Raw genomic sequence first — 27,338 nt, 5'->3', positions numbered from 1 at the left:
AGCAGCCACTGGAAGACAAGTGGAGGCAGGAGGCAATACAGCAGCATGCCTGTTAAATGGATGGCCCATGTCAGTCAGCAACCATAACCATTTCCTCCACTCATCCCAACAGTTGCTTGTAGGGACCTGGAAGAATCTACTCCAGACACCTGGAGAAGTCTTGCTCAGTATGCCACTACTGTCACTAGCAATATGTGACAGGGCTTTTTTGGTAGTGACACCAAGATCACATAATGCCCTCCCCCATGAAGCATGTTTGCCTCCTTTTTTGCAGCTTTCAGGAAGGCTGCTGAAATCTTTGTTCCGTTAAGCATTTTGCTTGACTTAAGGTCGATTCTTTGCTTTTAAATCTTCTTCTACCTCCCTAGCTGTTGGTGATTTTATTCTATGCAGTATTATATATATATATATATATATATATATATATATATATATATATATATATATATATATATATATATATATATATATATATATATATATATATAAAATACTGCATAGAATATGTATGTGTGTGTGTGTGTGTGTGTGTGTGTGTATATATATATATATATATATATATATATATATATATATATATATATATATATATATATATATAAGAAACTAAGTCCTCAGGGCCAGATGAATTGCATCCAAAGATACTAAAAGAATATGCAGGTGTAATTTCTGAGCTTCTGTCCATTATTTTTGAGAATTCTTGGAGAACAGGTGAAATGCTGGAAAATTTGAGGTGGGCAAATATTGTCCCCAACTTCAAGAAGGGGAAGAAGGACGATCTGTGTAACTACCAACATTTATACCTGGACAAATTTTAGAACAAATAATCAAACAGTTAGTCCTTGAGCATTTAGAAAGGATGGCTGAGATTACTATAAACCAGCATGGGTTTCTCAAGAACAAGTCATGTCAAACTAACCTTACCTCTTTTGAGAAAGTTACTACCTTGCTGGATCAGGGGAATGCTGTAGACATTGTATATCTTGATTTCAGTAAGGCTTCTGATAAGGTTCCACATACTATCCTTGTTCACAAATCGGAAAAATGTGGGTTGGACCTATTACTATTAGGTGGATCTGTAACTGGTTGACAATTCACACCCAAAGAGTGCTTGTTTCTAAATGTTTTTTTCTTAATATAATTATTTAATCCCCTGCAGTTAATTGTGAAAATATTCAACATAGATTCCATTGTATATAAAATTGTAGAGATATAGCCATACTTGTCAGAGCTGTAAACTATAAGTATATCCCATCCAATATGTTATATACATATGGATAGGCAATGTGAAATCCTATTATACTAATAAAAATAATTGCAGAAGGGGGTTAGTCTCGCAAAGATCCCAAATACTATAATCATAATAACCAATGTATCTCTTATATAACAGATCCCATCTTGTGAGTATTATATCAAGATACATGTGACTGTCTGGTTGATCCAAAAGTAAAATTAACCCTATATAATAATTATAAGGGATAGGGTTGCCAATTCCCTTGCTTCCCAGAGCGGGGGACTTTTGTGCATGTGCAAAGCGTGTGCAAGATGCAATGACATCACCAGAAAGTGATGTCATTGCACCAGTGACACTGTGTGCAGCTGCTCTAGCCATTTGGGAGGGAAAACTATAGAGTTTCCCAGAAATGCCTAGAGTGGCTGCTGCGTGCCATCACCAGAGTGATGATGTCACTTCCAGGTGATGTCATCACACTGGCGACGTAGAGGGAGATTCCCCCTGCTGGCCCACATAGAATGATTAAACGTTTGGAACACTTTTCCTATGAAGAAAGGTTACTCTATAAGAATGGGGCTCTTTAGCTTGAAGAAAAGTCGACTGCAGGGTGACATGATAGAGGTTTATAAGATTATGCATGGAATGGAGAAAGTAGAGAAAGAAGTACTTTTCTCCCTTTCTCACAATACAAGAACTCGTGGGCATTCAATGAAATTGCTGAACAGTCAGGTTAAAACAGATAAAAGGAAGTACTTGTTCACCCAAAGGGTGATGAACATGTGGAATTCACTGCCACAGGAGGTGGTGGGGGCTACAAGCATAGCCAGCTTCAAGAGGGGATTGGATAAAAATATGGAGCAGAGGTCCATCAGTGGCTATTAGCCACAGTGTGTGTGTGTGTGTATTTTGGCCACTGTGTGACACAGAGTGTTGGACTGGATGGGCCATTGGCCTGATCCAACATGGCTTCTCTTATGTTCTTAAGTTCTTATTTCCAGTTCCCGGCCTGGTGGAACATGCTCCTGTTAGAGATCAGGGCCCTACCAGATTTGCCACCTTTTCTTAGAGCCTGCAAAACGGAGCTATTCCACCAGGCCTTTGGGTAAGGCTGTGGGCGTCCAAAATAAACTGAATCTGGTCTCCCTTACTGCAATATGCCCAATTTTCCATCTTTAGCCGGGCCTGTTTATGTATTACTGGTTCCAGCTTGCAGCTGTATGAAACTTGGGTAATCTGTCTTCCACCTGTAATTGAGTGCTTTTAATTATTTGCTGTAATTAATTGTTTTAATCATTTAAAGTTTGTTGTACTCCGCCCTGCACCCATTCGCGAGGAGGTCAGAATAGAAATCTACTAAAATAAAAAAAAATTAAGTTTAAAAGAAGCTTCAACAAAACTGCTACTAAACTTATTTACATTTGTATTTAGAGCTACAACTAACTGCATATCTGCATTACAAAACTAGGAACTGATTTGATTTGATCTGTGTCTGCTGGTCCCTTTTTTTTTTCCTCTTAGCAAATCTTTTTGTACCAGTCTAATAACAAAGGAAGTTTACTACTTTTCCAAGTTGCTGCAATGACTATGTGGACTGCAGCACATAATAATGCTATTAAGTCTCATCTTATTAGGGGAATGTTTGTGTTTTGAAATAGATTTAGCAGCATTACTTCCAGTTCAAGGGGAATTAAAAAGCAAGGCCAAACCTCTTCCCTGCTACCACAATAGCATTTGTCAATTCAAGAAGACATATTCATGGTCTGGATTGGAAAATACCTGGAGATTTTGGTAGTGAAGTCTGAAAGGGGCAGGGTTTGGGGAGGGGAGGGACCTCAGTGAGGTATAATGCCTTGGATGTCTGTTGCCTGGAAATCAGTTGTAATAACAGGAAAATCAGTTGTAATAACAAGATATCTCCAGCCACCACCTGGAGGTTGGCAATCTTAAATTACATGTCCCCCAAAAAAGCGCTTTCTTATTGCACAAATGAAGACATAGACAAAAAAACTGAGCTGAAGCATAAATTTACCTGTACCCTAACAATAGTTCAGTCCCATTGTGAGCTTTCCCTTGTATTGTGAGAATGGTGATTTGTGGGATATTTATGAACTAGGAATAAGGCCCATTGTGAAGAAAAATACAACAGGCTCTAGAAAGAGACTCTAAGTGAGTGCCCCCCCCCTTGCTGTCTTCCCATCCACCCAAGTGAAGGCATTTATTCCCCCCACCCAACCTCAAGAGGAGCTGATCTCTGCCATCTGGAGAACAGCCGTAATTCTGAGTGGTCTCCAGCCCTCACCTGGAGATTGACAGCAGTGGTTCCCCGGAGGAAATGGCTGGTTTAGATGGTGCAGTGTATGGCATTATACCTGTCTGAGGTCCTATCCGTCTTCAAGCCCTAACCTCTTCAGGCTCCATCCCTTAAATCTCTAGGAATTTCCTAACCTGGGGTTGACAACCCTATCTCCTTTCCTTTATCTGACTTCAGCTTTCCATTTCCTCCCACCTCCCTGCAGCCTCTACATAGGAAAAGGACAGTCTTTCTCCACAGGGGGAGGGGGGGCAAAGCAGCTTACATCATTCTCCTCCCCTCTTTGATCTGCACAACAACCCTGTGAGGTAGGTTAGGCTGAAAATCTGTGACTTGTATGAAATCACCCATCAACTTCCACAGCAAGAACCTGGGTCTGGCAGACCTTGCTCTGAAGCCCTAGCTCCTGTGTTCTCCTCAAACTCCACCACAAAATCTCCATGAATTTCCCACCAACCTGGAACTGGCATCCCTAGTAAGGACTGACCCAAATGAGTTCTCCCTCAAAGGCCTTTAGTGATACCTTTCAGATCAACACTGTCTCTCTGATAATGTTGTTAGTCTTAAGCACAGAACTTCATTCTCTCTCTCTCTCTTGCAGATTTCCCTCTTCCCTTTCTGTGTGTGTGTGTGTGTGTGTATCTGGTCTGCTGCCAAGGGACTCTATCCCCCACCCCATCTCTGGCTGTTTCCCTTCCAGAGGAGGAGAAGGAGAAACCCTCAGCCAATCAAGGGAAGGTTTTCTCTGGCTCTTTTCCTCTTCCTTCCTCTGCCAATTGAGGGAAGGCTTTCTTTCTCTCCTCTGCAAAGCAGTGTGACAGGCAGCTCAGCCACTGGGAGAGTAGGGAGAACCAGAAACTGCCAGAATCAAGGCCTTTTACTGACATAATCAGTTTAACTGGCTAGCAAGAGCCACTTGGGTGGGAGAGAGGAATGGACCAATGGCAAGCAAGTGCTCTTTATTGATGGTTTGATGGGTCAAAGGTTGATTCAGCACACCCCCAACCAATGGGAGAGCTCCGTTTTGCCAAGACAAAGGGTCTTTTATATCTATAGGATGAATTTTATTTGCCAGGATTTGTAAAATAGTATATCAAGTTAATTAACAAGGAATGTATCTCAGCTGGTTTGGAAATAGCAGCAAACTCATTCTGAACTGCTGCCTAATCCAGAAATTAACCCCAAAAAAGAAAATATTGATAAACTATAAGCAGGTTATATTTTAAAGTGGTTGAAGTGAATCAAAATCATGAATTGTTGAGCTGAATCAAGATGCTGACAAATTCAGGTTTTTTTATTTTGGTGGTCTACTTCTTTGCTGAAAAAGCAATTAAAAAGAGCAATTATTTAGATCACATTCTTGTCCATAAAAAAAATTCTATCACATTGTCGTCTAGAAAACAATTTCTACAGCAAACAGTGATAAACACTGAACAGATATTAATGTTAGATTATAAGAATGAGTGGCAGCAAGGCTTTTTTTGAGCAGGAATGCACAGCAATGCAGTTCCAGCAGGCTTAGCACCAGGGGTGTGGCCTAATATGCAAATGAGTTGCTGCTGGGCTTTTTCCACAAAAAAGCCCTGTGTAAAACAATTGTGCCATTAGGGGGGTATGGGCTAATATACAAATGAGTTCCTGCTGGCTTTTTCTACAAAAATACCCCTGGCCTCTGGACCTGTAATTTCTGCTCACATACTTCACAATGCTGAGAATGGATCATTTTGCTTAGGTATTTTGAGAGTCAGATACTGTCGTCAGTTACAATTTCCATGATTTGCCCAGGAGGTGGCAGCAACATACTGCATATAGGAAGACAATAGTTTCGCAATTGCTTGCTACACATACTGATACTCTTGACTCTGATTAAAGATAGTGTTGTAATGGGACAATGAATTTATAATTTAGTAAGAGATAGGTGTCTTGGTGGGAAAGCCCAAAACTGAGCCTATGCCAGGGGAGAGGGCAAAGGACTCCAGAGGGAGAAGAATCAGAGTGCAGTAGATGGTGGGTAGTTATGTCATCCTGGCATCCAATTCAGGAGGAGAGCATGAGATGCAGTCCAAAATGTCATCCCAATAAGCAATTGAATCTGTACTCTGCTCAGGATAAAATGTTATTAATAAACAAGGACTTGCTTGCAGGTAAAAAATGTGAAACAGAAAATGGGTGTGTGGAAGAAATATCTGTTGGGTAGCAAAGATTTCATGAACTTCTCTCAGAGCTGGAGAAGACAGAGACAAGGAAAATGTGCACACGATACAGCCAACAAGGACAGGCCCGGCAAACTGGGTGATTGCCTAGGGTGCTGGCCTTCTAGGGGCACCAAATTGGGCACCCCCCATGTGACTCAGTGACACTGTCAGTGCAGGGGAGGGGGGCTTCAGAAGTTAGCCTTGCCTAGGGTGCCAGACTGTCTAGGGCCAGCCCTGCAGCCTACTTTTTGAAACTTAGAAAGGGCAATGGATTGGAGTGGTCACAATGAATGTAAGGATCCCATGGAAAGTGAAATAGAATCCCACTTCACCACGGTCTCAGACAGTGTTTTGTCTTCTTTGATTACAAACATTTAAGCACAGCTGAATTAAATTAAGAAATTATGTACAAGCTGGTTAATATATAGAAGGATACAGATCTATTGATTTTTGCATGTCCTTTCAGCTACAGAGCTACATTTTCATCAGAGCTGTAGGGGTTGACATGAAAAGTAACCACAAGCTTCTTGTTCAGGGACTAATTTTGAAGGGGGCAGCAGTCCTTCCTATAACAGAGAAGAGATATCTATATTCATTTACTTGTATAGTAAACTAGTATATCATGCTACTTGACAAGGATACTCTTGAGCTCCTGGACACTACAGCCATCTGATTCTCCAGTACCAGTGATGGTTTCAGGAACAATCCAAAGTTGCACATCCACTGTTCCAGCTGGTTTGGCAATAGCAGCAAACTCATTCTGAACTGTTACAAGATCAGCCATCTTTCTGGGTACTGGAGATGCTCTCCCTGAACCAAGCTCTAACTGGGATGATTGCTTAGAACTGTGCATTCCCAAGAAAGGGTAATATTTCCAACTGGTTTTGGAATAACTGTTTTTTTAAAAAAAAAATCATTGGTGTGACATACCAGTAGAATCTGGGGAAGCTGTTTCAATGATCATGTAATGAATCCAGGAGACAAAAACTGGTCATGATGCACTTGTTGATGCAAAAAGCAAACAGGGAATCTTATATATGTTATAAGAATTCTGATGGAAGATGGGATTAAAAATGAGTTTCTTTCCTTCCCTTGTATTTGTTTTTTTTGGGGGGGGGGGGGCGCAGTTTGTCAGAAACAGAGGGTGGCAGGCAGAATGGTGAAAGTGGTAAACAAAATTAGGAAGTTAATGGGGAGGTTGCAAGCAAGTGTTAATACTTTTGGAAAGCCAGTGGGGGGCAGTATATAATTGAATTGTTGTGGCTTTCTTGAAAAGTCTGTTACACCACCTGCTTTAAATGCAGTGCTTTTTATTCTGCATAGTATCAAGAACATGAATGTATCTTTTTCACATGCATTTTTGCTCACAGTAGCCATTTTTGTATAATTTGAAGGGAAGCTTCATGGCTCTTTTTTTACTATGGCTGGCAGATACTTGCATCTGGTCAGACTATATGTGTCTGAAAAGGATTTCCTCCATCCTTTTCCTTATGCCTCCAAAATGACAAACACAATCCATTGATACAAGAATTTTAAGAAACCATCAGAAGTCAAAGTATTTTTCTCCCCCAGAGGTCAAGGAAATGTCTAAACCAATATAATTATGTAAGAAATCCGGAATGTGACACAACCTTAACAAAATCATTTTGAAATCATTTGACAGTAAATTTCCCTGTAAGTTCCTAGCCTAGAGCACAGGAGAATCCTTTGCTTTCCAACCAACTTTCTAGTCTATCCGGATTTTTTAAAATGTTAAGTGCAAGCTGGGTCTTGATGCAGCCTGATGGGCACCTAAAGGCGATGCCAAAGCCGCCGCAGCCGATGAAAGAGGCTGCCATTAAGAATGTGACATTGAATGTTTCATGGCGTGCGGATCGATGGAAACTCGGAGAGCAAGAGCTACCATTTGCAGGACCCATGACAACAATTGCACAGATCCGTGAGGTTTTAAGATTGCTTTCATATGACTGGCGATTGAGCTGACATTGTTTCTGACAGCATGTCACTCCAGCACCATCTGAATGAATGATAAGAGTTTTCAAAGCGTGCGGTCTCATGTTTTCAAAAATGGTTGTTAAAAAAGAAACCAGAAAACTAGCACAGAGGCTTGAAATATGTAAAATATGGTGCAAGGGAATGTTAAAAATAATTTATATTGTTAGTAAAAACAAAAGACTCTTTCCACGCAAGAATACTGCCACTTTGCCAATCAGTTGCATAATGAAACAGACCCATTTCAGGACAGTCAGGGCATTCCATAAATGACACCGTGCCAAACCCAATTGGTACACTTAGCAATAAGATGGAGCAAATCCCACCTTTTCCAAAAAGATTGTTTTTAAATATATTTGCACTTAAAAAAAAAGTTATGAACTTAAAAAAAACTCTTACGTGCATTCATTAAAAACATTAAGCATAAAGTGACCTTCTTAGATGACTAGTTTCAAACATGTTTGTAGGTGACTCTCAACCACAGGCGACTTGCATTATTAGCCTGTTCAATTTGCTTCCCACTTTTGATCATTGTTTCTAAAAGCCTGCCATCCAAAGGCTGCTTGGCATAAAAGAATGTTTCCAGGAGTGTTTGCTGATCAAGAGGCTACAGCGCTGCATTGCTTTGCCCCCTTCAGATGAAAAGTTTGCCACCCACAGAACAGAAATCTGTGCTATTGTGTTGCAGGAAACAGATTGGACAGGATCGCAGATTGTGACAGTGGAGGGATTTCACGCACTCGCTTTTCAACTGATATAAAATGTGAATGTACGACTATTTGCCACTTCAGAAATGTCTACTTCCATTCGCTTGATGCTAAGCTTTATCGTTTTCTGCAGGTTAGCCAATATACGTTTGCTATGTGCAGTTACCGAGAGAAAAAAGCTGAGCCTCAAGAGCTGCTGCAGCTTGATGGATACACAGTGGACTACACGGACCCACAGCCAGGTAGACAAGATAGCTGCTCTTTGCTTGCTTGATGAACGGTTATAGACTGCTTAATTACAGCTACTTTCTCTTCCTATGCACTTTGATGCAGAACTCTTATTTTATAGATACTGCAGGAGGGCTTCTTAAATGGTATCCTAGTGAGCCTTCTTGTGCTAGCCATATTATGTGATAACTCCTATTGATTTCAGTGTAGCGTAGTTCCATGTAATTAATAAAACTGTCTAGGCCTTCCCATTCATAGCACTCTCTGAATTGTAGCCATGGGCAATAGCTTGACTGCCAAAGTGGGTAGGACAGCTTTCCTCCTCATCTATCCCTAGAAGGAGATCACAGGTTCTGACAAAAAGAGAAGAGACACAGTTCTTTCTTCCAGCTTTGAACGGTTGAGCAGTCTCTGAATATTGGACAGCAGAAGTGCTATGACTTGAGAGAAATGAGGAAGGAACCAAATTTCTTTCTAGCAATAATGGAAATCTTCTGCTTTGAGGATCCTCTTTCCTGAATGAACCTTCCTACTACTGAAAGACCATTGGGGAAGGGCTTAAGCAGTCATACTGGTGATGGGGTGGGACCAGGCAGCAAGCAGGCCCATCCCTTTGGCAGGAGCAATGCACTAACATTGGTTAAGTGGTATGGATTAAGCTTCAGCGAGCACCCTAAGGCATCAGTTAATAGGGTTAATAGAGTGATGGGGTGAACTTCAGACCAGAAACCTGAGCTATGATGCTTTCATAGGGTTGGGATAGGAACCTTTGAGAGGTGCCATTAGCCTTGACCCAACAACCTCTCAGCTTGGGGGATAGGACATGGAACACCTCCTTTGAGCACTAGCAAATGCTTGTCAAGGAGGAGCCAGGGCTGTACACAGCTTCACCAGAAAACCAAGGATGTGCAGATAGAGAAACCCTGACTCTTCTGCTTCCCATCAAGTACCTACACTGTAAAGATAGGTATGGAAAAATGTTGACTGCCCTTGACCGCTGCATATAGTTAACTGAGGGTGCAGTCACACATACTAAATAATGCACTTTCAATCCACTTTCAATGCACTTTCCAACTGGTTTTTGCAAGTTCACACAATAAAATCCAGTTGTAAAGTGCATTGAAAGTGGATTGAAAGTACATTATTTTGTGTGTGTGATTGCAGCCTAAGCTTACATTCTGAATAAAACTTAGTTGGTCTTAAAGGTGCAACTTGTCTACGGCTTTGTTCTATTGCTTCAGATCAACACAGCTGCCCATTTGGATCTATCTGCAGCCTAAGTGTCACTTAACAAATGTTGGTCCTTGATTATCCGATCCTGTTGACTCTGTGTCTGCCTGCAAACAGTGTTTTGCTCCCTAACCAAGTTATTACTCTGCAGTAATAACTAAGTTATTGCTCTGCAATAAGAGACTTCGATTTTTCATAGTTCAGATGCAGTTTGTTTTCTTGAAAAACGCTAAGGCATCTGTTCAATAGTCGTCTGAGCCCAACCCTTGTAAGAGAAAGGAGTACTGTGTCATCCATGTATAGCAAAATGGGTACATGCAGGGAGCCCAATTTTGGGGATGACAATCTACTTCTGTTAGTACGGGAGCCAAATCATTGAGGAATAAATTAAATAGAAAAGAAGCAAGTATGCATCCTTGTTTAACTCCTTTATTTAAGGGAATTTTATGTGTAAGTTCCCCAGAAGCTGGGATTTTGATTTGACAAGTGGTGGAGGAGTGTACCATTATGATTAATTTGAGAAGTCTCTTATCAATGCCTAGTTATACAGCTTTATCCATAGTCACTCTCTATCTACTGAATCGAATGCCCCCTTGAGGTCCAAGAAAACTGTGTAAAGCTTGGAATTCCTAATAGTATATTATCAACCAAGTGCGCTAGAGTGATGCGGTGATCTACTAAAGATTTACCCTTGCTAAACCCAATTTGTTCAGGGCCTAACACTCTTTGCTGGGACATCCAATAAGTAATTTGGTTAATAGATGCTTGGTGTATAGTTTGCCTATGATGGAAAGAAGGCTGATTGGCCTGTAGTTGTAGGGGATTGTATGGTCACCTTTCTTATGAATCAGAATGACAATTGCATTCCACCAAGCATCAGGAATAAGGCCTGTTCAATTGATCATGGTAAAAAGGGAAGCAAGGGGAACAGACGACCATTTTATTTTATTTATTTCTTTATTGCAATAGGAGTCATTGCTATTAGGTAATTCTCTGCAAAATGTTTCAGAATCATCGACTGCTGGTGAATTTTTATTGTTGTTGTTTGATATCCTGAAAAGGGCAATTTCCCCTAGAATTCCATCTCTTGTGCTCACTGGCCAAGCAAAACATAAGAACATAAGAGAAGCCGTGTTGGATCACACAGTGGCCAAAAAAATTACACACACACACACACACACACTGTGGCTAATAGCCACTGATGGACCTCTGCTCCATATTTTTATCTAACCCCCTCTTGAAGCTGGCTATGTTTGTAGCCACCACCACCTCCTGTGACAGTGAATTCCACGTTAATCACCCTTTGGGTGAAGCTACCTAGCTCATTAGGAGAGGATTTGAGGAGAGTGTCAAAGGCTGCAGTAGGAAAGAGGAAGTTGATAAGTCCCATAGCACAAATAGGATTCTTAGGTTCATAGGATAATCAGTCCATAACATTTAGGTAGTAATGAGTGCATATGGCCCTCCTCATTTTTTAAAAAACCTGTATGTTGTTGTAGATAATGCAAGTGAAATACAAATAACATTGGGAAATGTATACTTTTTATGGGAAGTTTTTGACTCAAGGAAACAGAAAACAGTGTGAAAGACTCAGAGGTTCATTTTGCATAAGGGATATATTAAAAAATGAAATTGCTTGATTCAAATTGACCCAGCAAGCTTTTGAAATTTGGTCTCATCTGTAGATCTCAGCCGCAAATACTATGTCTGCTTATGCTGCTGTTTGCTTTTTTTAATTATTTCTTTCAGGTTTGGAGGGTGGCAGAGCATTTTTCAATGCAGTGAAAGAAGGAGACACTGTGATTTTTGCAAGCGATGATGAGCAGGATCGTATCCTGTGGGTCCAAGCCATGTACCGAGCTACCGGACAGTCCCACAAACCTGTGCCGCCTACTCAAGTCCAAAAGCTTAATGCTAAAGGAGGAAACGTACCTCAACTAGATGCCCCCATCTCTCAATTTTGTAAGTTAACTATATTCTTGGAAGCAGAAGATTTGTTTCCCAAAGGTTGCTTCAGCATAGATACTTATGTGTGTGGGCGGGGGAATGAACCTTTAAAAAAAATTCTGTTGATGCACTTTTACATTTGAGGATTTTTTGCAGTAAACTGAGAAACGAATCCTTTGGGGGAGCTGTCAGGAAAGTATAAAATGCAATACTTGATGCAAATTAATGCAAAGATAAAACTTTAAAAGAGTACAAGTTGTTTCAGGAGGATGTACCAGCACTTTGTGCAATAATTTACACATCTACGCACTGCTGTCCCACCTAGTTCCTCCTCTCTACTTTCCACTTCTTCTGGGGAAAGTAACTAGAGGAGCCATGTTCAGTCCCATAGATAAAGCTAGCATGCACTGCAATGCAGAGCTAATCTAGTCTGTCAAATATTGTTGCTTTAATCCAAGGGAGCATAAACTCATACTACCAGCTTGCTTCCAGGGAAAAGAGGATGAGAGAGAAGTTTTTCAATGAGCTGTCCTCATTGCTTTTATAATAAGCAAATATACAGATGCAAATCAATGCATAAATTCAGGTACACATACTATGCCCTTAAAATTAGGTGTAGGTCATGAAGGCTTGAACTTTTACTTGTTTTGCCTTAATTGTTAGATCGAATTCCTGGTGACACTTACATGTATGTAGAAGAACTGTGACTTCTGCCCACCAACAGCATCACCCTGAGTTAAAATATGACCTTTCATATATTTAAAACAAAGTTTCATTAAAATTTTGCATCTGTACCCGTGCCTTTCTCAGTGCTGTTTAGTTAGTTATTGGATTTGTATGCAACTCATCCCAAGTCCTTAGGTGGCCTGAGATAAGATATCCAAGTTGATAGACCTTTCACTACTGATAATGTTTATTTTCCCATTTGCCGCAGAGTAAATTTATCAGAATGTACAATATTTGAAACAGAGGGAGACCATATCTTTTTTTCACATGTTTGCATAGCTTGGACTCTTACCCGTGTTTCATTATTATTGCCCACCAAAGCTTGATTTTCATTTCAGTATGAATGGAAACATGGCATGGTGCAGGTTGCTTGAAGAGTTTTCATTTCATATTTTCCCTTCTGCTACCTAAATACATTACACAGGGAGAACTTTCATTGATTTAAGTGGCAGTTTGACTGACTGACTGACTGAAATGCTTCAGCATTTGGGCCTTGTAATGGCATGTTGCACCCTAACTCCCCAGCCACAACTCCTATCCTTTGGGCACAAATAAAGAAAAAAAGGTTTAGGAGCAGCCCATGTTCATGATTCGAATTATATGACACTCATGTGACATAGGTAAGGTAAGTAGCAGCATACATTTCTAAACTATTTATTCTAAGACACTATAGAGCAGTTGGGTGGCCTGTCCTTGCTTTGTCAATGGTGAGGGAGCTATTCCAAGATTGTATTGGTCCCATCTCTGGCATCCCTGTGTTCTGTTCTGTTCTCTTCTGAACAGCCCAAAATGTATATGACATTCTGGAGGTTAATGTGACTAGCAATAGATTGTAACTATGTGAATGCAACAAAAGGCAAAAGCAACCTAATTTGGCTTCAGTTGACTCTGTGCTTTGTGCGACACCTTAAAATTGTCTCCAGACTTAATTAATTACTTCCAGGTTTTAGCTTGTCTTCCAAACAGGGCTGGCTCACCCATTAGGCAAACTAGGCGGTTGCCTAGGGTGCCAGGAGGAGGGGGCGCTGAATTGGGCTCCCCCCTCCTGGTGCTCACAACAACCGCCTAGTTTGCCTGTCTGCCTCCCCGGCCTGCCGCCCACCTCTCCACTTGCGCTTTGCCCACTCCTGGCACTTTCAGAGGAGCATGCCGAGACTAGGCCCTACTGGCTTAGATGCAGCCAGCGTTCTATCTAATGCTTTGAAGCACACGTGGGAGAAGGCTTCTCTCCCTCTCACTTCCAGTTCCAGGAGGGAGGGGGGAGAAGCCTTCTCCCATGTGCACTTCAAAGCATTAGATGGCGTGCCGCCGACATCGAAGCTGGTAGGTCCCAGCCTCGGTGCAGCATGCTCTGATGGGTGGTGACAGAGCACAGTGCTGCATTGCAATGCCAGGGAGGGAAGAAAGGCGTGCGATGGTGGGGGGGACTGTGGGGCGGGGGCGTGGCAGCAGTAGGAGGCTGCAGGGGCGGTGGGGGGGCGGTGGGCAGGGAGCCTGCCTGAGGTGCCACGGGCCCTAGAGCCAGTGCTGCTTCCAAAAAGAGGTTTTGAGTGATATCAGAGACATTTGTTGGACTTTTCAGCCCCAAATGTATCACCTTTGACATGATTAAAGAACAGCCATTCCCTTTGCTAATACCAAACTTAAGACATGAATTTCCTAGCTCCTGGTAGTTTCCATGATCAGATGCCTGAACTTTCATACTGCATCCTAGGTATTTGTTCTGCCCCCTTTTTCTCCTCATCATCCCTTTCCACTGCTGCTATCATAGGGGAAAGGGATGGCTTAACTTCAAAAATTGATAACATACCAGGCAGATGGGATCCACCATTCATAAAATAGTGCAGGGGAGAATCTAGATGAGTTCCATTGCACCAGATTGCTCCATTATTTGGGGATCAGCTAAGCATAACACAGAATGACCGATTTCACACTCATCCTAATCCGCTCTCACGTTCATCTTCTCAGCGCGGCGCCCTTCCGATTTCCCAATATCTGCCCCGGGGCTGAGGAAAGATTGACATTTAAGTGCAGTAAATAGAAACTGATTTGTAGAGGTTTCTGTTTGCTGCGCTTAAATGCCAATCTTTGCTGAAGCCCCGGGGCAGATAGTGGGAAATTAGAAGGACGCCACGCTGAGAAGACGAATGTGAGAGCGTCATAGGGTGAGTGCAAAATCAGTCAATGTGTTTCCCACACACACTCCACAGTCTATCCCCTACTTTCAGCCCTGTATTTTGTAAATCCATGTGAATCAAAGAAAAAAGGGAAGTCACAAGTATGTCACATGGATAGAGTTGCCAGGGCTGGCAACCAGTAGGAGACCAAGAAGCAGGGCCATGAGGGGCAATGGTGTTACATCACTTCCAGGAAAACCCAGACATGTTGTCACGCCTCTTTAGGAATTACCTGAAATTCTATGGTAAGCCAATTTCAAAGAGGCAATATGTCCCTTCTGGCTTTTTCCAGAAGTGATGTCATACTGTCAACTGACAGCCTGTTTTAATTTTTTTTCACTTGGCAAACCTACACTCAGCTTCTGCACATATTATGAATTACCTTTGAGTGAACAGAACATGTAGTAACTGCTCACTTCATTAGATATAATATGCCTAATGATCTGGATCCCCAGATTCTAACATTGAAACAGTATTCTCAGCATGCAGTTTCTGAAAGGTGAACTTGTTAAGACACATAAAATGTACCTTGTGGAATAGGAGTTCTTTGACAATTTCCCCCACCAACTTCCTGGTTTGGCAACTTAATACCTTCTGTCTAGACATAAGAAAGGGAGCTGGAAGGAATGTAGAAAGTGAAATGGACTTATTCACATTTTTAATCTTGTCCAGAATTGGATTCAATTCCAGAAACTCATCTCTAAATGGATGTTACAAGATATGACAGAAAACAGGAGAGGGAAGATGGAGGCAATCTTTTTATGCATTCCCATGTATTCTAACTTCCTCTTTGTTGTCATAAAGTGATGAAATTAGCAAGTACTTCCTACAAGACAGTCATAGCAAAATGTTGTGAGGGTTAAAGAATGCATAATTTTACCAACTTGATCAGGTGCAAGTTACTAATTGGTAACTTGTATGGCTGTAGGTAGCTGCAAACCTACCACTAGAGGATGCTAGAGGTAACCGAGAATCTGGTAAGTGGAAAAACTTCCAAGAGGTAAAGGTGATCAGCTTCATTTCTTTATCTTGAGATGGAGTGCACAAGAGTGGAATGTGCTGAACTCAGGGTCTTGCAAACGCTTAACATGTGCACAGGCCTTGTTGCCTAAACCCATGCATCTCTGCTGCTTTTTGTGCTCACCAGAATCCGAGTAAGCTCAGACTGTGAAGAGTCATGCTTCTTAATGCCTGCATATTTGCATTTACTCCTGTGTCAGAATACCAAGTTCTTTTTTTTTAATGTATTTGTGGGCAATAAAGTCCTATGTTCACTTAGAATACCAAAAATGAGTCCTTTTTATGCACACATGGTGATGACAGTCAGGTATTATAGTCCAATAAAGCAACTCTTGTTCAATTACAATATAAATCAAGTATTGCATTTTAAAGGGTTTTTTTTCCTTGTTTGCCTGCCAAAAGGTAAGGAGTGCTGTGAAATGCTTTTATTCTTGTGCATTTAGCTTGCATATTCTTTTTATTTACGTTTCCTTGCTCACAGTAGAATGTAGTTCTCAGTACATGAAAAACTTGTTAAAAATACACATTATAAGCAATTTTTATTAGTCTAAAAATCTGTTAATACTTTCATGGATAATATAAATTGCCTAAAGATGGCAGAACTGCTTTGTGTTGCCAATCAAGGGGGAGGGAAAAACACTCCGATCTTATGATGCAGCTGTCTGTAAAATAGAAACTTGAGAACAACACATTTTAGAGTTGGGAAACTTAGGAATAATACTGAATATATTTGGTTCCCACCTAATTTGACTTAGCAAATGTAAACTTTATATGACGAGTTGACTTCCCATTTGTTAGCTAGCTTCCAACTTCGAATAAAACAGATAGCTCTTTTTAAAAATGGAGTGTATTTTACATGTATTTTCAATGCAGAAAACAATAGATCCTGCTATTCAACAATTTTATAAAGTTTTACAATCCCTTTTTTTATGGGTGACTGGTATTTTTTTGCTGGTTTTTTTCCTTTTATAAAATAACTAATTTGGAAGTTTTGTCTTGTATCTGCTCTCTGCAAAAGGAAAACAAAAATCCCAAAGCCATTTGCTCTTTACTGATAAAAGGATACACAACACCCTTTGACAATATATTTAAGTTTTATGAAGTGACCACTTGTCTGGGGATATTAATTTTTGTCCATTCTGTATTATTACTGGTACACTAACCAGAATGCACACATGCATACACACATACATACAAACACAATGCCACAGATTTCATTTTTTAATTATTTTAAAGTTCTTTTAAACATGAAAGATTATTCAGTAATTGTTTCACATATCACTTGTGGTTTCCCTTTTATTTTCTACTTCATTTCAGGTTTTTTTTTTAAGTTTTGTTCTATTTAATGATGTTGATCATATCATGTGCAAAAGATTTGGCTGTTCCTTTTGAGAAGTTGTGATTCTTTGTTTCACCCTTTATATATATTTTATATATATTGATATGGATAGGTTTATTGAGCATCATAAGAAATTTTCAGCTGTTAAGTGTTGTTGTTTGTTCTTATATTCTTTTAAAGTTTTTTTTTCCTTTCCGTTTAGTTTTCTGATTTTTGTTTCATTCTTTGCTTGAACCCAAGTACTCTAGCTGCTAGGTTAGTACTCCTGTCTGCTTTCCTGAGCCTTGTTGCTAGTCTTTATGTTATTCTGGTTTGTTCCTTCTTACCCTGCTAACTTCTAGCTGGACTCAAGGGTAAGTGCTTCCCTGTAGCTAGCACAGCTCAGATAATCAGAGTCGATTATCTGACACATGCAATGTGCTTTTTTTTCTCTTAAATCTTTCTCATGTTTAGATTTTGTAGTAAAACTTTCCATATTATTTTCCTGAATTTAGGTTTGAAATGTAAGCTTCCATACTGAAATTAGGATGCATGTGTTGTTTGCATAATTGCCTTCTCTCCCTGGCTTTCATATTGGCATCAACTGATCCTCTTAGTAAAAGCCAACCATTAACATTGCCTATTTTTTTCATCCCAAGGTTGTAAATATGAATTAACATCACAATGAGACTGTAACTATTACCTTTCTTTTCTTTCATGGAATTGACATCTAGTTTTGACTGCTTTAATGCCTGACAATAGATCATTCTGCACTTTGCCAATCTACTGTTCTTTTCTTTTGGGTTTTTTTTTGTTTTTGTTTTTGTTTTTCCCTTCCAATGAATAGCATGGTATAGTGCACCAGCAGAATGGTGTTAACCCTAGACATGCTCAAGAATAGAAAGGTAGGGTAGTAAGTCCAATGAGAGAAGGTACAATATGTCAAGGGGAAAACATTAACGATAATAATATACAATTCCCTGTGGGTACAAGCATGAACCCTTATTGGTTGGCAGCTTCCAAATATCTATAAGCCAATTCTGGGTTGGAGGGTGGTAGTCATTTGGATAGAAATTCTTTTTTGTCTATGTGTATACATATATACTGTGTGTACATTTATATCTATATACGTACCACATAGCAAAGAGATACAATAAGTTTGTCACGATAGGGTTTCTTCCTTTATCCCATCCTTGCCGTCCTGCCCTCTTCTACCACTGCCCAGAAAATCCATTAAAAATGAATGTTTGGCATGTGATCTCAAATGATAGCAAAGCAAACCTTTTAAAAAAAAATGTAAGAAAACTAAAGTTTTTAGATCACCTATTGTTTTTTCCCCTATAAAATATTGGGTTTTAAAAGAAGAACAAGCTGGATCTTTTCTAATAAAAGAATATTTCCCCCTCCATGTTAATTCTTAAAGTAATGCTCTGCCATACTAATTTTTTGTTCATGTTTAAAAAGCTGTTCCTCAAACACATGGTGAGTGCACCTTTACTTAAGAGGGAATTAGAGCTATTTACTGGTCATGATGAGAGCTGGCAACTATGTGTTTGGAGTATTCTGAATGCAATAAATGATGGAGCAGGTGGATTCATACCTCCTGGCCATAAGACAATACTCCTTCTCCCCTCCTTTTTCTTCCTTTCCTTCCATACCCTGGATACCAGGCAGAATTTCTTCACCACTTCTAGCAATTTTTTTTATTTTTCTTAATTTTTTATTCAATTTTGTTTTGTTTTAAGTTGGTGGGGGAAGTCTGAAGAGGATCAGATTGGCAGTAGATCATAGTTTTTTGGTAGAAAATCTGGATTTTGCTTCTTTTTTAAAGAAAAAAAGAAAGACTGAATGAATTCTGGTCTGACAGCATTATTTGTCTCTTGCATTAGAATGCATTGCTATCTTAGTTTTCTTTTCAACAATTTGTGTGCTTTTAGTTGCTTCAGTCTATATCTCTCATGAGAATACTGCTCTGTTTTCTTGTATTGTCAACTTGCACATGCTACATTACAGGAATGCAGTATTAAAATACAAATTCAGTTTTCACATTCTTTTTTTGCATGACCTTTAAAATATACTGTAAATCACTGTCTGAGTCTTTTAATAGCAATGCAAAACATATTTCCCCCTAATTAGTTAATTCGAAGTGTTTCAAAATGTGGTAAATGGCACACTCTTTTTGTTTTTTCTTTTAAAAATCAATTTATTCACTGGACCATTTAGCTTCTTTAGATATAGTTAAACTCTTACCCATCGACTATTAAAATACCATTCTCATTTTAATATATTTAGTGATTTACAGTTTAAACACGTTATTGCAGAGAAATGTTTTAAAACAGTATTAAAGAAGGATGTTTGTTTTTGTTGTAGGGAGTAAAATGATGTAAAGAATGGTCAGTTGTATAGCAAGTAATTGAACTAAAGCCAAAGAAGGGTTTTAGCCCTGTGTGAAAGTTTACTCAACTGCATAGTCCTATATTAATTGATCAGACTGGCTTCAGACCAGAGGCAAGATTACGGCACACTCTAAAACAGCAAGGGAGACTGCAATATTTCTATAATTAGATTTTGTACCAAATGCCGACATAACCAATGAGACAGTCTTTTAGACCCATGCAATATGTTGCTGAGGGTTTGTTTTTCTCTTCCATCCTCTCTCAAAAGCCTAGGGTGTGCTTGTTCTCATTAGACACTTTGCTGTGTTGTTTTGTTAACAAGTAAGTTATTTTCAGTGTATCTGTTCAACTTAAACCTAAGAGGTCACAAAAAAGCGTAGCAGTGCTTCCAAGCATGCAGTCAACTGTGTGTACAAGAGAGGCCTGGTATAGCCTGGAGTCCCTTTTGCCCTCTTATCTACTGTTGTGCAGAGCTAAAGAAGAGTTGAGAGAGAGGGGGGGGGGGGACTTGCCATGCTAGCCTGACTGTGCCAATAAAGAATCTTCTAGAAATATCTGTAAATGAATAGCTGCCATCAATCATTGTCATTCCTTTATTTCATGTCTACTGATGAGGTTGACTAGTGTCATTGTTTGTTACTGTCCAAACCATAACTTCATTCGTGTAACGTCAAGCGGATATGACAAGTACACATTTTCCAGATGAATAAAATACAAAGTCACCTTTTAATTTACAATTGGATAGTTGGGGGGGGGGGAATAAACAAATCTGTTCTAAAAATGTACTTGGATGCTCATTTGCCTTCCAAACTTAAACAAAGCTAACTTGTTTCTCTTGTAAAAATCAATAAATCGAGATTCAAATGGTGGAATTACCACTTGAATCTGTAGCCTTTTTTAAACAAAAAATGTTATGGCATTTTTGCAGTTGTTTGTGGGGGCTTCCTCAAAATGTGCCTAAATTACAAGAAATTAGTAAGAAAAATAATTTATAAGAGAAAGATTCAGACATTTCTATCTACTGTGGTCAATAGATTTCATACGGAAAACCAACCTTATAGGATGGGAGAGGATTACTTCTTATTTTTTTCCAAAACTTTGTCTTCCTTATACCAGTGCAACTTTTCACACATTCTCAGCATATATAAAAATATCATTACCAACAGTAAAGGATTATTATGCTAGTTGTTAACCCCACTATTAACAGGATCCTCTAGAAAGAGATTTGTGAATGAACACTCTGGGGGAGGGGTAAACTTTCCCTTCTGGTGGAGACCCCTTGGCACCCAACTGACTGCCACTCCAGTAAGTTTGTCAATCTTTGGGGAAGCTTTTGAGGGGAACGGGGAGGGACAAAGTAGGAGACTGAAGATCTCCCCGGGGATCTTAGCCAATATCTTTTTAAAATGTTTAAATGCAAACAACAAAAAAAGAACAATGCTTAAAAAGAAGCCGTATAACTATAACTCAAAACCTGCAAAGGAGTTAGTATTGTTTGTGATGCCAGTCTCCTATTATTGACTTTTGTTCTTGAACAACTTATTACCTTGACCTAGAGCACAACTTTCAGTTAACTCCTAATGCCAAATACTTGGACACAAACACATTGGAATGCCTATAAAATTCATTGTTATGGCTAAAAGCAAAACCAAAAAGAATTGCCTAAGACCAATGATTAATTTAAGATGTTTTAGCATTTATTTGTACATCTTGGTGAGGGCATAGGACTATCTAATTACGGTATATTTAAAATCTTTTACAAATTACACAGAATGTGTTTTAATGCAGTTTGCAGTAATTGTATTGAAACCATTCATTCCATATGTAGTTATGGGTCTGTAATTTAAATTACAGCAGAAGGTAAGGTGGAAGGAACAATAGATTTAGATACCATGCTTTGCTATTCCTAGACAGTGAAATGTTTTAGTGCAAGTAATGCCTATATTTCTGCCCCAGCCAAATCAACACTTACTAAAAATGGAAGCCAGTCAAAACCCCTAAAACAGCTTGCTGGTACATTTATTTTATAGGGAGTTTTTAAAAAATAGTATTGCCAATGTATGATACTAATTAATATTTTTCTTTCTTTGATATATTTACTAGAGATTTTTTTTAAAACCAGCACAGTTAAGAAGTGTGGCTATTTAAATTATATCTGGATACCTAGTATGTGGCATAATCCTTTTCCAAATCAGTCTCCAGCTCAAACCATCTTTGATTTTTATGCAAGGCCTTATGCCTATATGGACTCTTATCCCCATTTTTTCTCTCATATCTAAGAGGGCAATCTGTGCTCCTTCAATATTGCCGTGATACTATACGTAATGATCAGTGGACATAATTTGGACTCATTGCATAAGAATTAATCTTTAAAATTGCAAGGACTAACACTTGTTGCAAGTTAACTCATGCTAATTGCCCTTCTTTGGATTATATAATGATCATTCAGAGAAATACCATTTATAGTCTCAAGGTCATTGCCAGGCCTTTTTTGGGAACTCTTTTGCATACTAGGACACACACCCCTGATGTAGCCAATCCTCCTGGAGCTTACAGTAGGCCCTGTACTAAGAGCCCTGTAAGCTCTTGGAGGATTGGCTACATCAGGAATGTGTGGCCTAATATGCAAAGACGTTCCTGCTACAAAAAAAGCCCTGGTCACTGCAACAGAGGGATATAGATAAGACCACTTTACATTTTCTAGCAGTTCAAATGAGGCTACTCATAGACCTCCCATATAGACCAGTATCGGCACATAGTTATTTCACATCTGGCTGCTGCAGCCTACATGATCTCAGCAGCTCTGAAAAGGGTTACATGAGGTCAGGCAATTTGCAGTGATTGTATAAATAGATTGTATGCATAAATATAGAGCCACTGGTTCACTTAAACCTGCCTCCTCATGAGCAGAACCTGCCCACCAGCCTGATTGTGGCCCCATGCACTCCAGCATACATGAATCACATCATAGATATGAAGTGGCATAAAATATTCTAGAGTTTGAGAGGCTGGCAACCCTACCCATGCAATGTACCTAATCTGTACTCACAGAATTGCTAGCCTACGCTTCAATGCAACAATTTGTTTCATCTTGGCAATTACATCATGGTGGATATCTGCAAAGAAACTGGCCTTATGAAAGGGTTTGTCGTGTTCTGAAAAGCCCTAAATTGTCACAAACAGGAACAATAAGCTTTGACTTGAACAGGCTTCAGGTACCAGTTCCAAGGCTTCACATTTCACAACCAAGGCAATGGGATGGTGAGTGTTGTAGAATCAGGCCCCCACAAAGTACTGCCTTAGACAGAGTAGCATTTATAAATACTTCTTCCTCTCAGAAACAAGTCCCTATACTCAGAAAACCAGGATATCAAGAAACAATGGTCAACTCTTCCTAGCATTTTAGCTTTCCATATTCAGAAAGTCTTTTTATTAAATGTGAGGTAGCAGACATTCAGTTTTCTCAGTTGCAGACTTGAAACAGTGCTTTCCATTGTTTTATCAAATAGTGTACTTTTTTTGTCTAAATCAGACCTCAGATGTGGGAATCAGATGCAAAGCAAGGAGGATCAGAATGGTCCAGTGTCAAGGCAAGACAAGACTGGATATAGGTTCATAGGAGCACACAGGTCAGGCTGCAATGGGATGGGACAGACAGATGACTCAGGGTAGCATGAAGGGAGTAGGAAAAGGAGTCGCAGAAATACGATGACAGGCAGTTAACTTGGGGGCTGGATGGAGGTCTATGTGAGGTACTGTCAAGTTGCTATGTTAAACTGCCTATCTGCAGTCTGCTGCTGTTTTTTTTACCTCAGGAGAGTCTGAAGCAGTGATGCCCAAACAACCACATTTATCCCAGCTGTGCCTCATTCTAGATATAGCAGGTAGCACTGGGGAATGAATTCACATGAACATTCTTAGTAAGATCAGTTTTTTAGCCTTGTAAAAAAGGGATAATGGCCATCTAAGCATGCACTGACCTCATTCTTAAGCTCAGTTTCTTTTACTGTGCCAAAAAAAAAGTGACTCCATCTATTGTCAAAGCCAATGTATGGTTATAAGGGTTTTCTGTAAGTTTTTCTGGTTAAAAATCATCCAAAGGTTCATTTAATTTATAAAAGCTATTAAAACAGGGTCAGTGATTAAGACAGCAGCACAGGATTCTACCCAAAAGAGGGTGAGGGGTCCTTCAAACATGTAGCTAATTTACCCTGGCTTCCTTATTAAAGCATCAGGATTGACAAGGCACAGTGGCTCATAATTGAAAAAGTCACAAAATATCTGAGCAGAACTGGCAAGTGAAGGCCTCCAGCCAATTTGTCAGCTTGCAGTCTACTCAGGGAAATTTGAACGCCACAGTTTGACTATTTAAATCATAAAAAAGCTTGATGCAGCCTGTTAAAACTGTGAATCTATTTTTTTTTATTAAAAAAAAAATCTGGGTGCTAGAAGTTGAAATAGGAAAGGGGCAGATAGAGGGGGGGGGACCTTTAGTAGTATATTCATATTAATCAAATCGATCTTGGCCCAAAGGGACAGTAGAAGGATGGAGCACAATCTGTCAGAACAGATAGACACCAGCCAATCGGTGTGTTGGTTGTGTGTTGCAATTTGAAACTCAAGGTTAGGGTAGATCTTATGCCTCAAGGGGGAAGAGTAAATTTACAGATTTGTCCCCTATCCTGTAAAGCTGTAGTATTATTTTAAGTCTTTTGGCTGTCAGTGAGAACTAGACAGGTTTATGTGCAAGTATTTTGTCTTCACTCACACAGAGATAACCATGCCCCTGAAATGATACAAAATAAACTGTTGGCAGCATTCAACTTGGCATAAAGCTGTGTCTTTCATGAGAATGAGGTTACACCGGAGATGTGCAACTCTGAGTTTAGAGTCATTGTTAAGACACAGATGGGGAACTGGTCATTGAACTAAATTTGGGGGAATACCCTTCCAGAATAATGTATGATGCATTTCTAGAAAAACAATATACATTTATTAAACTGCAATAATCCTGTGCGCACTTGCTTAGTAGTACATCCCACTGAATCTTGAGGGACCTGTCTTTTTGAACCCTGTAGAGTGATGAATATTCAAGGTGCTTTATGAATAGTAAATCAGTGGGATTTACTTCTAACTAAACAGGGATAAGGCCCAGTCTGAAAGCCGCATAATTAATAAAATGCATGTTTCTTGCCAAATTAGCTAATTTCCCCCCAAGTAATTGCAGGATATCATGTTTTATACTTTGCACATGTAGCCATTCAGTGTTTTTTAGAAACATAATATTTAAAGAGGCAGCTTCTCTAATTCATTAACATATGATCCAGGCATTCACAAAGCAATTTGTAAATAGGTGCAGCATTTCCTACTTAGAGAAACCTTTTGCAGAAATCGCTGATTGTTTCCTGAAGAGCACAGCTCCCATTGCTGCTGTCTTGTATTCCTTGTTGTGCTTTTGAAGTGAGAACCATCCCTGAAAAACAGGAGGTCTTCGTTTAAGTGTGTTATTGTGCCCTGCAGCTTTGCTAATTCTTCTAAGACCCTAAAGAAGCTGTAAACAAGATGGGGATTTAAATCCTGCTTTCCTGCTGTATTTGTTAAGGATTTGGGCGAGACCTCATGTAACAAGAAGTCTTAATCAATGGGGGGAAGAACTGAAGGAGAGGAAAGCAGACATTTATTTGGTTGCTTTGCCTAAAACAAAATATCCATATTGGGAGTGGGAAGAACTTCCTTTGCAGCCATGCCCCAGACTGTTCAATTTAGGTATATGTGAAATTCTGTAATGTGGCTAATGATTAGCTGAGCGTTTAGGAGCCCTACTGCCAAAAAGTGCCATCTTAAAAAATGACAAGAGTGAGTTTGCCAAAGGAAAAATAAATTAAGGTTCCAAGACTATACACACTTACTTGAGATGAAATTTAATTTAATTAAGTGGAATCTTCCCTCTGAGTAAATACGTAGAATCAGGCTGCATTGCTTTCCCCCCCCTTCCTTAAAAAAAAAGACCATCAGAGGCTGAACCCTAAGATAATTTTGTCTTTTGCAATGGTAATTGCTGTAATGTCTTGTATCCACAAATAATCAAGTGATCTTCTCGGAAGCCTCAGTGTAACTCACCAGCAATGTGTGGAGAAGCATCCTTTTTGTTGTCGTCGTCGCTTCTTTCAGAAAAAGTTCTAAAATCTGCTGTAAACAAAGTTTTTAAACACCTCTATGTATGACTGCCTGTTGAGCAGAAATAGTATAATGGGTGGTATTTGGGTTCCCCCCCCCCCAATCCAATCTAATGCTTAGCCAAATATAGAATATTTTTTAAAATGTATAATGAAGCACATTTCCTTAGAATGGCAGAATCTATTACAATTAATTAGAAAAAATAAATAGGAGCTGACTGAATGTTACAATCACAAGATACTAGTTGGTTTTGGTGTTTCTTTTTCATTTCTTTTTTTAAAAGAAGAGAAATACTGCTGGGTCTTTTTGTTCTTGTGTTAAGTCCAGAATAAAATGCACTCTGATGAGTGGGAGATCATGCCACATTTCTAGTATTTTCGGCCTGAAGGCAATAAAGCAATCAATAAGTGTTGCAAGTTGACAATGGAAGCTGAAGAATATATTTGAATAGAGGCTTGGAGCCTGACGTTCAGCTGGAAGCTTGGGAGCACCTTAGTTCTCGCGCTTCATGGTGTGTATTTGATGCATCTAATGCAATGCAACATGTTTCTCTAAATTGTGTCTTTCTCTATATGTATAAATGAACAGATGCAGATAGAGCTCAAAAGCATGGCATGGATGAATTTATCTCTTCCAATCCCTGTAACTTTGACCACGCTGCACTCTTTGAGATGCTTCAACGCCTCACTTTGGACCACAGACTTAATGATTCCTATTCTTGTCTGGCAAGTATATTCTTTGGTCTATGTGATATGAATGTTGAGCACCAAAGTCTGATCTGGTAAAAATGTGTGCTGCACCACTGCCATTAGCGGAAGGAGTACCTGCTTACAACCAGGTCCAAATTTGGCTCAAGAGAACGTGTTTTGAAAGCATTCTGTGTTGAGACTTCTGTCTTTCCTAGAAATTCTGCACAACTTAGAAATTTGTATTTCCTTTTTCAAAGTAATATTAGCATGCAAATGAAATTGCAAGCATCAGCAGTATATTGGTGCCTTCATGGCCTCTTGTCATAGCCTGATTTGTAATGTTTTTTTGAGCTGTGCTATGAATAAATCTGACCATTGGTAATAGTTTGTTGGGAAAGATCCCTCAGACTCTAAATTTTACAAATTCACGAATGGGAAGATACCAAAAGCTAACCCTGAGCCTTTAGCTAACCCTGTGACACATTCCATTGCTTTTTATCTGATTAGACAGTTACATATTTTGTGCAAAGTACACATCATTTGAAGTCATCATTATACTATGTATCTTTCAATGATGGCAGAATTACCTTGCTGCCACAGTGTTTGGTTTGTATTTAATTGAATTTAATATATTTTTGGGTCAAAATATATTATATTGTCTAAATATGTTAACAAATTGGTGAATACCAAATTTGGACAAGCATATTTTCTGACTTTTTTTTTTAACAATTAAAACTTTTTTGGTTGGATCCAACCAACTTTTTTCACCAGTAAAAAAAAGAAGGGACCTGACCTGGATAGCCCAGGCAAGCCCAATCTCATCAGATTCAGAAGCTAAACAGGGCAGACCCAGGCACGTGCATGGATGGGAGACCTTCAGATAATACCAGGGCCAGGATGCAGAGGCAGGCAATAGCAAGCCACTTCTCTGAATGCCCAAGCCCCACTAGGGGTCACCAGAAGTCAGCCATGACTTCTAGGCATACACACA

The 27,338-nt window shown here is 39.5% G+C and overlaps 1 protein-coding gene across 20 annotated transcripts in view; it reads left to right on the top strand.

The window, feature by feature from the left end:
• The window catches only part of CADPS (calcium dependent secretion activator), a 625,900-nt gene that overhangs the window by 399,518 nt on the left and 199,044 nt on the right, over positions 1-27,338 (top strand). For all 20 annotated transcript variants that reach the window (XM_060239432.1, XM_060239433.1, XM_060239424.1 and 17 more), the window contains exons 10-12: positions 8,573-8,681; positions 11,647-11,859; positions 26,247-26,383. In XM_060239432.1, the coding sequence (XP_060095415.1) occupies positions 8,573-8,681; positions 11,647-11,859; positions 26,247-26,383 (459 nt within the window). The remainder of the gene's footprint in view (positions 1-8,572; positions 8,682-11,646; positions 11,860-26,246; positions 26,384-27,338) is intronic.

This window comes from Heteronotia binoei, chromosome 5 (assembly GCF_032191835.1).
Source record: "Heteronotia binoei isolate CCM8104 ecotype False Entrance Well chromosome 5, APGP_CSIRO_Hbin_v1, whole genome shotgun sequence".
Lineage (NCBI taxonomy): Eukaryota > Metazoa > Chordata > Lepidosauria > Squamata > Gekkonidae > Heteronotia > Heteronotia binoei.
This window is presented reverse-complemented; position numbering and strand designations above follow the sequence as displayed.